Source organism: Mercenaria mercenaria, chromosome 19 (genome assembly GCF_021730395.1).
Source record: "Mercenaria mercenaria strain notata chromosome 19, MADL_Memer_1, whole genome shotgun sequence".
Taxonomy (NCBI): Eukaryota; Metazoa; Mollusca; class Bivalvia; order Venerida; family Veneridae; genus Mercenaria; species Mercenaria mercenaria.
In genome coordinates, this window is record NC_069379.1 from 45,960,750 (window position 1) to 45,974,614 (window position 13,865).

Here is a 13,865-nt window from a genome sequence, read left to right on the forward strand (position 1 = left end):
TTGAATTAAGTATTTAAGTATTTTTATACAAGCGGTATACGTGAGCAGCGTTTATAAATAGTCCGTCAATTCTTAATTTGAAATAAAATCCTGCTGTTTCTTTTTTCTGTTTTTAATAACTCACCCTTGGATTTATTTCACTTATAATTTGATATTTTTTATCAGTATATTGAAGTGTTAATGAATTATATATTATTAATGAATAATATATTAATTTAAAAAATTGTAGTTTCTTTGGGACATGTTCATTTCTAAAGGACATATTTAAACGGAACAAATTTAACAATTGTGTACTACTAAAATGATTCATATGCCTTGACCATGAAAATGTAAAAACATTACATTCAACACATGTTGTGATAACACCCGTAAAACACGACAAAGGTGAAAATAGAGTATGATGCCTCCGACAAGACGGGAAAAGAAAATACAAGTTGTAATAAAAGTTTGAACAGAAGCCCAGTCTTATTACGTGACCTTTGAGGCATTCTCATCATCATTCTCATAGATTGCATAAGATCGGTCTTGTGTCAGACATAGATAACAAGTTGGGTTACAGAAGTATGAAAAGAATGTTACTCGACTTCTGCGGTTAAAGGATTTGGAGAATCCTGTTGATGATGAGAGTTGAATAGAGGAATACAGATTTTGTCAGGTCCCTTTCGGGATTATTTTCCTTTTTTATTTGAGTCTACGATTAAAAGGCATCTAGACAAGGACAATTCGAAGCTAACGAAACAGCTGAAAGGAAACATGTATATGGATATCATGGTCACTGGAGTATAATCTGTAACCGAAGCAGTAGATTTGTATAGAACAGCAATGTCGATGTTTTAAAATTAAAAACAAAATGTGCATAAACATGCTCGAGTGGATGACGAATGATAAAATATTTCAATCGATAATTCCGGAAATACATTTGTCACTTTGCAACTACCATACGGTATATAACATACCTTTCCACGGTTACCATTACCACCATACAGTACTTGAATTGTCTTTTCATTCACTGTTACCACCATATGCAACTGGGCCTTCTTTCTTCTCCCAGGGGGGTTTCCACCAGTTGTAACGGAAATATCTTTTCGACGGTACCAGCATACATAACTGAATATATTGCACAGTTAGCATCAAGAATTTACCTATGATACATTTTCACTTGTTACCCATGTTCATAACTGAAATATCTTTTCACATGCTACCGCCGTGCATAACTGAAAAAGCTTGTCACTTGCTACCACCATGTAGGACTAAAACATCTTCTCACTGGTGTAGGAATGCAGACTGTTGCCAAACACAAAATTCCAATCCGACAGTGTTTTTTAGAAGTTACAACAATGTATTCTTTAACACTTCTTTAGCCAAACTACAAAAAAAGTATCTATCCTCATCGAACCCCCAACTCCACACCAAGTAAGAACGTTTTCAATAAAGAATAAGGTTTTTAAGGTCAGTTTTCATATTGCAGTTGATAACATTTCACATTACTTGTCACTTGCACCAACCAACATAACTGCAGCATCATCTCCGCTCTCTTACTCACCATATAAGCTGAACTGACTTCTTTTCACGGGCTAACCCATGACATAAGTTGCACTTGCTAACCACCATATATGACAGTGCAATGTCTCTCGTTGTCTACCACCATGAATGTAGATGAACTGTCTTTCCACTGCTAACCCATTACATAAAGTTCACTTGCTACCAACATATATACTGCAATGGTCTTCTCTCTGCTTACCACCATATTACAGAAAGTTGTCACTTGCAACCCACCATATATAACGGCAATGTCTTCTCCTCTGCTTACCACCATATTAGCTGAACTGTCTTTTGCACGGCTTACCACCTAAATATGTACAAAGTTTGTCACTGCTATCCCTACCATACATAACTGCAATGTCTCCCTTGCCTACCACCAATGGTAGCCTGAACTGGCCCTCTTCACCTCGAACCCATGTTCATTTACTTGTCACATGCTACCACCATATATAACTGCAATGTCTTCTCTCTGCTACCACCATATGGACGGGGTATACGGGGTTGCGCTGCTCACCCATTGCATAACTTGTCACTTGCTACCACCATACATAACGGCAATATCTCACTTCTCTTACCACCATATGTAGCTAAACTGTCTTCTCATTGCTCACCCCATGTGCCAATTTGTCACTTGCTACCACCAAACATTACTGCAGCATCTTCTCTCCGCTTACCACCATATATAGCTGAACTATCTTTTCACTAGTTCTCCGTGTACATAACTGAAATACATTTGTCACTTGCTACTACCATACGTAAATAAAATACCTTTCCACTGGTTACCATTACCACCATACATACTTGAATTGTCCTTTTCACTGTTTACCTACCATATCACGCTGGGGCCGTCTTTTTTCTCCAGGTTTCCACCATATGTAGCTGAAATATCTTTTCGACGGTTTACCAGCATAACATATCTGAAATAATATTGCACAGGTTAGCATCAATCATATACCTATGATACATTTTCACAAGAAACAGTCAAACAGTGAAAAAATGTTTTACAAAACTTGTACACAAATGATAGATGACAAAATGATACCAATAACTCATAAGAAAAGCCTTGCTAGTATTGAGTTTAAAACATTTAGAAACAATATATGAGCCACGCCATGAGAAAACCAACATAAAGACTTTGCGACCAGTATGGATTAAGACCAGTCGACCGGTGCAAACCCGAAAATTTTCAATCAAGCAGTAATTATTATGTTTGCTATAATGCAAAATCGTAAAATCGCGGATTTCCAAATATTTCATGCCGGAAAACGGTCCTAGCTTGGCCGTTATTTGGGGGCAAATATGACCCATGGTAATGAATAAGGCCGGTCGCCAGGCGGTCGCTATTCACCGCCTTTTCATAAGCACTTTTCTACGGGGGAACCAGAGACCGGTCGTTGTCGACAGGTGGTCGCTATTCGCGGGTGGTCGCTAGCACAAGTTTTACTGTATATTTGCTGTTTTAGATATCTCGGATGGAGAAAGGGTCTAAGACAGACTAGGCTTAGGCCGGTTGTCCGGACTGAGACCTAGGAATGGGTCTCGTAGATATTAAGTTAGGTTTTAAATATGACACTCTTTAAGACTAAAGAAGTTACAAAATGAATTATGAAAGTTATGTACGAAATATTCTACTGTGTAAATAAACATCAAAAATGTTCAGACCCGTGTTGTGTTGCGTTACACAGATTTGAATGTGCCAAAAGTTTCAAAAAACACTCTTTATCAAATATGAAGTCGAAACTATCACCACCAGATTGGAAGAAGAAAAATGGACAGAGAAAAATTGAAAATATTTCGGATTTATTCCCGTTGTCCGTTCTGCTCTTATTTAAGCCACATTTGAGCCGCGCCATGAGAAAACCAACATAGTGGCTTTGCGACCATCATGGATCCAGACCAGCCTGCGCATCCGCGCAGTCTGGTCAGGCTCCATGCTGTTCGCTAACAGTTGCTCCAATTCCAATAGGCTTTAAAAGCGAACAGCATGGAGCCTGACCAGACTGCGCGGATGCGCAGGCTGGTCTGGATCCATGCTGGTCGCACACCCACTATGTTGGTTTTCTCATGGCACGGCACATTTGTTTAGTACGCTGTCAAACTTGGCCACTAGCGGCACTTTTAGGGCGTAATTTCTTGGCATCATTTTCACAGTTTTTTCCGAGGTTTTCAGCATATCCCTGTTTTAGATAGAAGCGGACACGAATGAAATTAATACATTTTTTAAAGATTAAAAAAAATCCTTTCCTGTGATATAAATTTCGTGCATGATCTATGACGTACGTTAAGATTATGACGTATTAAAGCGACAGACTTACATAAAATTCCTCGAATTGAAAACATGTTATACTCGAAAAACGGACTATTTTCCAGCAAAACTTTACGTTACGCTTTATGTAAGTCTGACGCTAAATATGACTAAAATGATACAACCAACGCTAAATGATACAAAATCAAAGCTCGCTAATAAAAGATACAAAACTAACGCTAAAGGATGCAACATTTTTAGGCTCGTTAAAAGCAACAAACCGTTCAGGCTAACAATTTTTCTGTAGGAGTATATGGAGAATGTCTACATTTGTTGACGATTTCACGAAATTCATTATTTTACTTTATGCATGGCTTATTTAACGGAGCCACACTGCATACAATTTAAATATTAACATAAAATCTTTAGATTCATTGTTGTTAATACTTTCCGCCATACTACCTTCCTGACTTTCTAAATAGGTGTTTAAAGTAAAATATATTCCACATAACTTTTACTACACTCTCATACAAGGTCGATTCCTTGTCCATTCAACAATTAAAATGCTTCTTTGATTTTGGGCTGAATCTTACTGCTTTCGATAAGTAAAAGTCGTTATACGAGGCACCTCCATACTGTTCGTCCGCGTAAATTATACATTTTTCATGAGACAAAAAATTCAGTGTTAAAGTTTATATTTGGAGCAAGCAATAGAGATCAACCGCTTGACTAAGTTTAATGTTTGGGCAGTAAATTGTGGGGCAGTAAAGTAATATCGGGTGTTCCCGAATGCCATCCGCGATTTATTTTTTTTTTTTAAATTTAATCACTAATGCATAATTAGCCACCCCACGAGACACATCATAGTGCGTGTGGCGACAAGGAGGGATCCAGACCAACCTGCGCATCGGCCAGTCTGGTCATGATCCATATTTTCGCTAATAGTTTTCTCTAATTTCAATAGGCTTTGATAGCGAACGCAGGATCCTGAGCAGACTGCAAACGCTTTAATGTGGTTTTCTCATGGCGCGGCTCATAGCTTTTTTATAAAATTAAATGTTCTTGCTGCGTTTAATGAGATTTAATATTTATACTGTCTTCATGTCATGTCAATTTAACGGATTGGTTTTATATGTTTTCAGGATGAAATAACCGATATATGAGCCTGCCATGAAAACCAACATAGTGGGTTGTGCGACCACATGGATCCAGACCAGCCTGCGCATCCGCGCAGTCGGTCAGATCATGCTGTTCTCTAACAGTTTCTCCAATTTCCAATAGGCTTTAAAGCGAACAGCATGGAGCCTGACCAGACTGCGCGGATGCGCAGGCTGGTCTGGATCCATGCTGGTCGCAAACCCACTATGTTGGTTTTCTCATGGCACGGCTCAATTATAGGCTTGTGAAATGTATTTGTTACTACGACGTGTGTTTCTGGGAGTGACTGATGAGCTCCGGTTGGCTCCCCCCCCTAAAAGGTTGTTGTTTTTTTTTTTTTTTTTTTTTTTTTCGTAAATGGGATATTTTGATTTCCTATATCTGTTTTTAAACCATTTTAATGAATTAAACAGTCTTTAATTTGTTGGAGTTTTTTTGCGTTTTCGTCGTACCCACAACATATATTAAAAATAACAAATAAATTTTTTTTTTCCAAAATATACCTTGCACAAATATGAACTTCCTCCGCTTTAACATACATCTGCTCATCTTACCTTCAGATTTAATTAAACATTGTAAAATATTGTCATCTAAACTTAATTATGAGACATTAAGAAACTCTCAAGGGTCCATCACTCACTCTGGGCTCACCTCTATGAATACAAATGGAAATCTTTCCCGATAAAGACTGACCGTTAGGCAATCTGGTTGCGTTACTCAATGAATAGTGTTGGGAGTATTCCCTATGAATATAGCCCTAAATCTAAGATTTTCAAAATGCTATCCAATTAATTTCGATGCGAATTGTGACAGAATACGGCGAATCCCTTGAAAAAATACAAGCAAAGCATACCGCCAGAGGCGCTCGTCAAAGAAATTGGACTCGGACGATTTAGTTCTTCGCCAAAATGAAAGACAGGAATGGTAGTACAATACATAGGTATGTAACCTGTAGTTGATATGTTTTATGCTCCGCATTTTTCGAAAGAAACCCCGAACACACTAATGGTACTAGTCGATCAACAAAAAACCATCGCGTTTTATTGGTTCAAACATCTCATATGTAACGGGAAAAACAATGAAGCGTTCATTATTTTATGGACAAATTTTTGCGAAAACAACCCCTCTTTTCCTAACGCTAACGGCCTTTAGAACCAACTCCCCAAAAACCTTGTCACTACAATAAATCAGATCCCTCACTTTTAATCACAATCCACCTATGTGTTGTGCCCCTATTGGTCACCACAAAAAATAGCCGTAATGAACAAATGAACGAGTGGACGAACAGTTCAAAAAACTCATCCTGGGTCTTCAGCAAGGTGACCGAGAACATAATCATCAAACTATTTTTAAAATATTGGGGGGGTAAGATAGTGCGTGGTTAACATAATGGTCAAAGCCATTGAAAATATGCATAAAAACTTGTAACTTACCACAAGGATCAAAGTCAACGGTCTCTGCTGACACAGTAACTCCTGCTTCCACCTCTCTGCACCCTATCTTCGCCAACACACCCCTCATAAACTGCGAACTCGTCTAAGCGTCATACGGTATCTGTAAGTATACAAACAACAAGAGCTGTCAGTGGACAGCACGCTCAACTATTCTCAGTGCTTGATAGTATAATAATTGTAAGCTATGAGTAAAACTTACATTACCATAAGCATATTCTAAGTCGAAGGGCCATAATTAGCTAAAAAATGCGGGAGTGAGTTGCCTCCTCCTTGGACAGACGGGGGTCATGATGGTAAACAAGTAATGCAAATATGATAGCATTATCTCAAGGATCTTTCACATATTGGGGTGGTACGCGAACTTGTGGGGGGATAACTTTATTCTAAGTCGAAAAGGGGACATAATTCAGTCAAATGCTTGCAGAGTTTGCCTCCTTTTAACAGACTGGTCAGATGGTAAACAAGTATGCAAAATATGGAGCAATATCTTATAGGACTGTGAAAATATTTGGGGTTGTACGCAAACTGTAAACATTTTGTGTGACACATCGAGGGTGTTTCTAACACTAACGCTACACAGTCGAAGCAGCCGACGCCGGGGCGAAGGATAGCTCCCATATTCTTGGAAACGTCGAGCTAAAAATCGTTTAAAACTGAAATTGGCGCAAATCACCGCGCGTCCATACTAGAGGTCAATTAATAACACGAGAGGTACGTAATGGGACGTTTAAGCGAAATACGGTTTGGTTTTCATGTAAAACTACATATCATCTTAGAAGAAGCCAATGTGTAACAGTAAAATGAATTTATGTCTCATTAAGAGACATCTATTTTAAAAGGAAGATACACCAACTACACATGCAGATGATGATGATAAAGATACATTTTAAGTTTCAAGTCATTATCTTATATTGTACTAGTTACATACAGAATGCGAAGGTTGAAAAAAACAACTTTCAGTATGAAAGGGACATAATTCTGTCAATAACACAATTAAATTTATGGGGACTGTAACCACACATGCAGATGATGATTATAAAGAAAAAGTTTAAATTTCAGGTCATCATATTTAAAAGCACAAAAGATATGCCTATAAACGAAGCTTTCGAACAAATATAACATGAAAACAAGAGCACCGCCTTGCGGGTGCTGACGCTCATCTAGTTTTTTGTATAACAGAATTATGTCCTACCCATGAGTTTTCTAGTCTAAAAAAGGCCAACATTCTTGCAAAAAGCAGGATAGAGTTCGGTTTTCGTTATGACAGTGGCCTCTTATGAGGTGAAAAACCGTTGCAAGTTTTAAGGCAATAGCTTGATAGTTTTATGAGAAAGGTTGACTTAAACAAATACTCATCCAAAAAAATGATTTTCTAAGAAGTCCAAAAAAAGGGGCCATAAATTTGCAAAAAGCACGGTGAGGTTTGAGGGTTCTTGCGGTACAGGATCAGCTATGATGTGAACAAGTGTTGCAAGTTTAAAGCAAAAAGCTTCGATAGTTAGGAGAAAAGCGGACCTAAACATAAAACCTTAACCAAGAAACTGATTTTCTAAATCCAAAAGGGGCAATCATTCTTGCAAAAACAGAGGGAGTTATGTTTTGATGTACAGGGTCTGCTTTATGATGGTTGAACATGTCCACGTTTCAAGGTAATAGCTTTGTTAGTTTAGGAAAAAGCTGACCTAAACATAAAACTCAGCCAGGCAACGCCGACGCAGACGCAGACGCCGACACCGCTCAAGTGGTGACAATAACTCATCATTTTTTTAAAAAAATCAGATGAGCTAAAAAAATAATCCAAGTATAACAACTTGGTGACCTTGACCTATAATAAATTTGAACATGTTTTGACATATTTCCACACTATTTTGAAATTCGTTCTCGAATTCCAGCGGGTACTTTATATATTAGCAATTATACAGACGTCGGAGACTAACCAGTGTAATGTCGTCACGGTTCCATTTTTGGTGCAATTTGTCGCCGGTTGCCAGTTCGTGTTTTGGTCGGGGGTTGGACGTGACAACAAAAGAGGAACACCTGATATTTGTTGTGATATGATGTATGGCCTCAAACCAATATACAGTGATATATAAATCAGCTGAAACATATATAAAATATCATAATAAATAAACAGCTACTGATATAAAAGTACTATACCGGGCAATACTTGAAACACGGTCAAGCAATAACGGGATCGCGATGAATGCCCGTTACACGGACAACTGAAAAAATGTCAACAATTCATCGGACCAATACACCAATCAACAAATATATAAATGTACATGTAACTGTAGATAAAAACTAGTGGCACAAGCTTATAATAATTACCTGCTGATATATGTATATATATATGTCTACAGAATTTTGGAATATTTGTTAGCAAAAAAATATGGCGTTACACTGATGTTTTGCAAAAATGGCGGGTCCGAATGTTTATTTGCTGTGAATGGTCAGTTTAGGTCATGTGATTTGATTGTCCGTGTACAGGGTCAGCAGTACATGTCGTTTATGGTCAAGGGGAACCAAGGGATTTCAAACTATAATAAAGCTACTGTTGTAATACTGCTACAATACATTTACGAACGATGGACAACGAAACAATAGACAATATGTATCAGAATATAGTTTATTTGTTTATGTATTACCAACCTATGACAATCTCTTACAATTACAAAATAAAACCAAAGTATCATCAAAATTATCACTTTACACAACTTCACGAACATCAAGCCTTCTAACATTAAATAAAATTTGTAAACATGCGCTGACCAAACCGTGGCAAGTGATGAAAAATCGGGACTTTTTTAACGGACAATTCAAAGAACTGTTGTTAACGACACAAAATGAATTGTTTCATGAAATAATGTAAAATAGATACAAATACAAACACACGGAATTATATATATATTAAAAAAATGGTTAGAAATGAATTCAAACCCATGGTAACGTCATTACAAGTTAGAGAGTTTACCACTACACCACTGTGCCGTTGGTTATCTAAGTTGGTTATTTTGATAAAAGGTATTTTCAGGGCACAAATATCGCGTAAAACAACGAAAACACCCGAAAATATTGGCGAAGATTAATAAGTGCCAGGTCAATACTTACGGACAATACAAGAACGTAAATTTCGTGCATTCCGACCCTCGTGGTGTGTAAACTTCTGCGACCCTCGTGGTATGTAAACTCTTGTAATTTAAAGTATGGTGTATTGGACAAACCATTTGTAATTTCTGATTGAGAGTATCATTTATGTTGACGAAATTTAACTGAATATTTGAGCCGTGCCATGAGAAAACCAACATAGTGGCTTTGCGACCAGCATGGATCCAGACCAGCCTGTGCATCCGCGCAGTCTGGTCAGGATCCATGCTGTTCGCTTTCAAAGCCTATTGCTATTAGAGAAACTCTTAGCGAACAGCATGGATCCAGACCAGACTGCGCGGATGCGCAGGCTGGTCTGGATCCATGCTGGTCGCAAAGCCACTATGTTGGTTTTCTCATGACACGGCTCATTTGTTTAATATTTGTAAAACGAAAACGGACACAGAATCAGTGTAAGACTTTCACACTAGTAAGTATTTCAACCTCACTTGAGGTATAACTTTCTTCATGCAAGGAAGCCACCTTATCGAAGGTTGGTGTGTTCTCCTGAGCCTAAAAATGCCTGCCTGCAGGGGCTCCTCGAGTTTTCCCCACCCACAAATTCTTGGAAAACCGAAGTTTCAGTTGCCCACGCTCAGTAAATATGGAAATATGCGTTATTTTGTGACATGATGTAGTTCAATAAAAAAGCAACATTAGTTAATAATTTTAGTTTTTTTTTCTTTTGACCAGTATACAGATTTCATCATTTTATTATCTGCAGTTAAAAAGTAGGAATGAACTGTTTAAATATTCTACAGCATATACACAAATGATGCTTTTCATCTATAAGTTTTAAATGGAATAAAGTTAATTATAATTTTCGTTGCCATAGCAACGAATAACAAAATTAACAAAATATTATTTTTAGGAGATTCATGATATTATAATCAAGAAGAACTGCCCACACTTATAAAAAAAGGCACACAAAAGCATTGAAAATTATCTATTTTGCATAAATATGTGTTTCCTGTAATATATCCTTTTAATAGGAAAGCGTAGATTTTGGATATCGCATCCAGAAGTTGATGAAGCAGTTTTGTCTTTTAACTTTTCATCGGTTTCTCTATTTGCGTAATAACACATATATTATTAAATGATTGACTTTTACTGTCTTTGCCATGTAAACTTAACGTCTGAGTAAAACATAGAATGGTCAGAATCGATAGCTACTGTTTCCATAGCAACTGTTTTTAAATAGAAAGATGATATTTTAATTCAGCATCTAAATAGTTACATACTTCTGCACGTGATATTAAGAAACCGCTAAAATTCATTTACTTGTCATTTTTGTTCATTTAATCACACCAAACTAGTAGAAAAACAATATAGGTCTGGTGAAATATGTCCAACATTCAGTGGGTTTTTTTTTTTCCCTACTTGAATTTCATTAGCTGTTTCCTTTTCAATGATTCTTTAAAGGCATTTGTACTTAAAATTTTATTTTGCACACAGATTTTACAGATTTGAGAACATTAGCAAATAGATACTATCAAGAATTCCTCGATTCCATGGTAACACTATTATATGGTATTTTTTCTAAAAAAAATCTTTAAAAATAGACTTTCGGGGAATGGCCTTCAGAACATTTCAAATTCAGTAGGATTACGGGATATGTTACGCAAATAACTAAAGTTTCGTTACTGGAAAAAACTGGTCTGCTGACTTACTGCACACGATAGTTACACCGGTTTTGGGAAAATATTAAGCAGTATTCTATTTTTTGTACTGACGGTCCATGTTTTGCTTCATAAAACGAGTACGTAAACATACACGTTGAATTCATTTTGAATAAATTATCAGAAATAATTTACAATTATAACACACTCTTCCCGATGAATATTAATTGTTGCTTTAATAGCTTATTATATTAGTTTCCATGGTAACGTTTCAAATTTTGTTCACATCGTAAGACTTGTCACGTTGTTTCAATAACTTAACATATTACATATACTGGCATTAAACTAAACACTAAACAACTCTATTGAGGTCTTGGTAGGAATCGGGCAAAGTATGTTCTGAAATGGTTGTCTAACAAGTGGCCTCACGTGCCGGAACAAGTATTCTTGTCTCACTTTGCTCAGTCCGCCAGGTGGCAGTACGTCCGGAATATCAGTGACATCCTTTGGTAGGTGATGCGTTTTACAGATGATGGATTTCATGCGGTTTTTTTTTTTTTTTTTTTTTTTTTTTTTTTTTTTTTTTTTTCATATAAATGTTGTTGTTTTTTTATATATACGCAAGTGCAGATGGTCAAAAAATAAAAACAAGCGCACGTACGCACGCACAAATACCAAATACATACCTAGTGTTTCGTTTTCACTGATGATGTAGTTGTACTAGCAGTAACCATCTACCTAGAAACTAAATATCTGTACCTTGACGTACTGGTAAAAGTCAAATATATAATGTATATCGTCTATTGAAAAATTGTCTCCCGCAGATGGATCAAGTTCTTGTCTTTACCTAAACATTTCAGTTGACCTTCCTACACACTTCTGGTACACGTCCCCTTTCTAGCTTGAAGAATATATGATTGATATCTTCCTATCGCCGACAACTTATCATCTTCCTTCATAGCAAGTTTCATTTCTTGTCTAAGATCTGCGCAAGTGCGACACAAATGTTCCATTGGTGAACTTATCTTTATATGCGGAATACATGTTGACCACAGGTCTTTGAATGTTGTTAAATCATCGTATGATTTGTCATTCTCTATGCACAACTCTTTGTACCGGTGATGATTAATTGAAATCTTTGAGTCCGATCACGGCAAATGTATTGGTGGCTCATCACTGCGACCTCTGTGAGATCTTTGTCGCGTTCTTTATTTTTACATCTGGCATTATCACCTGCCCTTTTTAATGCCCCCAAGAGACACATTTTTTTACGTTCTTGGACAACTCTCGTAGACTGAGAATATGTGTTTGATTTCGGTCCACAGTAATCTGAGACGTCATATACATCACTCTGAGATTCATTTTTGTTGGTCACAGCGACGTGGTCGTCAGGTTGATCCTGTGTCGTCTGCTTGGCAAGCCTCTTCTAAAACCTCCACTGCTAACACGATCATCTAGCGAAGTTTCAGTATCAAAAGTCGGCGATAGCAAGTAATTCAATTCCTGCACAAATACAAGAAAATGAAAAAATTCAAATTAAAAGTTTTACCTAGTATAAGTATTACTGATATGTTATAAAATAAAAAAGCATGTAAAAAGTTCCCAATAGAAATCCGAACTCTAAACCTGAAGCTTACAAATACCCCGCCATAACCTTCGCGCCCGGTGACGGAGTAACTAAGCATTACAGGTCTTAAGTATCAATAGTATTTAATTCCGACGTTAAACAATAAAAAGCATTCTATATTTTCCAAGAATATTAAATATCATTTAAATAGGTCGTATTTTTAAGATACGAAAACTAATTTCGCGACTTGACGCATTTAAACCTCCCTATAATATTATAGTCATATTAGTCCAAGCTTACAGAGTTTAGAATATAAATCATAGATGAATGAATAGGATTGAGAAGAAAGCTTAAATCTTATATTGAAACCTCATTCTTGTGTATACATCGTGAGTAATACATATTTAATTAACAACAAAAGTTTCAATCTAATTGCAAGAAAGTAACGTAGGCATGATGTTGTGGGTTTATTTTTCTTGGCAGTCTTTAATAAAATTGAAAATAATGCTGACCATGCACGTATAGACATGTGTGCATGGAAAACAATGCTCTAGATCAGTAGTGATATGATAGGCCAACGAATATTACCTTACTGCAGTACGCAAATACTTGATACGTGTATAAATTATCTCCCTTATTTATGTCTCCGCCATTTGTACAGAGTTAGCAAGGCAAATGGAAGTTTATTTTTGAAAGCAGGTGTCATGCATATTTACGTTTTTATTTAAGGAGTTTCTGTTTTTAGGAATGTTTTAATATAAAATGTTAATGTAGGTACTAGGTATATTTTAATGGTTTTGTATGCATTTTGCAATTTTGAAGTCGAAAATTAGTCTATGTTGATAGACGCTCTTGAATTTTCAAAGAGCCAGAAAATTCTTCGAGCGCAGTTTAAATCTACTGGTTTCGAAGCAGTTTCCGTCGGATAGTAGTATCAGTCAACGCGTTATTTTACGTTTCGTGACGTTCTTCACAATGAAATCGAGATTGATTCAATCAGTCCAGAGCCCTGTGAGGTTTCAGCAACAAAGGGTAAAAGCTTTCCAAGAAAACTCGCATTGTTCATTCCACAATTGTTTTATTTGGGTACTTGGGAATACCGAAAACTACTCCATTACCGAAAACTACCGAAAACC

The 13,865-nt window shown here is 36.7% G+C and overlaps 1 protein-coding gene across 1 annotated transcript in view; it reads right to left on the reverse strand.

The window, feature by feature from the left end:
- The window catches only part of LOC123542232 (uncharacterized), a 66,976-nt gene extending 54,452 nt beyond the window's left edge, over nucleotides 1-12,524 (reverse strand). Inside the window, exons 1-5 of the mRNA XM_053531346.1 lie at nucleotides 12,435-12,524; nucleotides 6,379-6,481; nucleotides 5,586-5,598; nucleotides 2,373-2,459; nucleotides 957-1,107 (exon numbers count right to left, since the gene is read on the reverse strand). Coding sequence (XP_053387321.1) covers nucleotides 957-1,107; nucleotides 2,373-2,459; nucleotides 5,586-5,598; nucleotides 6,379-6,481; nucleotides 12,435-12,524 — 444 coding nt within the window. The remainder of the gene's footprint in view (nucleotides 1-956; nucleotides 1,108-2,372; nucleotides 2,460-5,585; nucleotides 5,599-6,378; nucleotides 6,482-12,434) is intronic.
- Nucleotides 12,525-13,865: the final 1,341 nt, after the last annotated feature.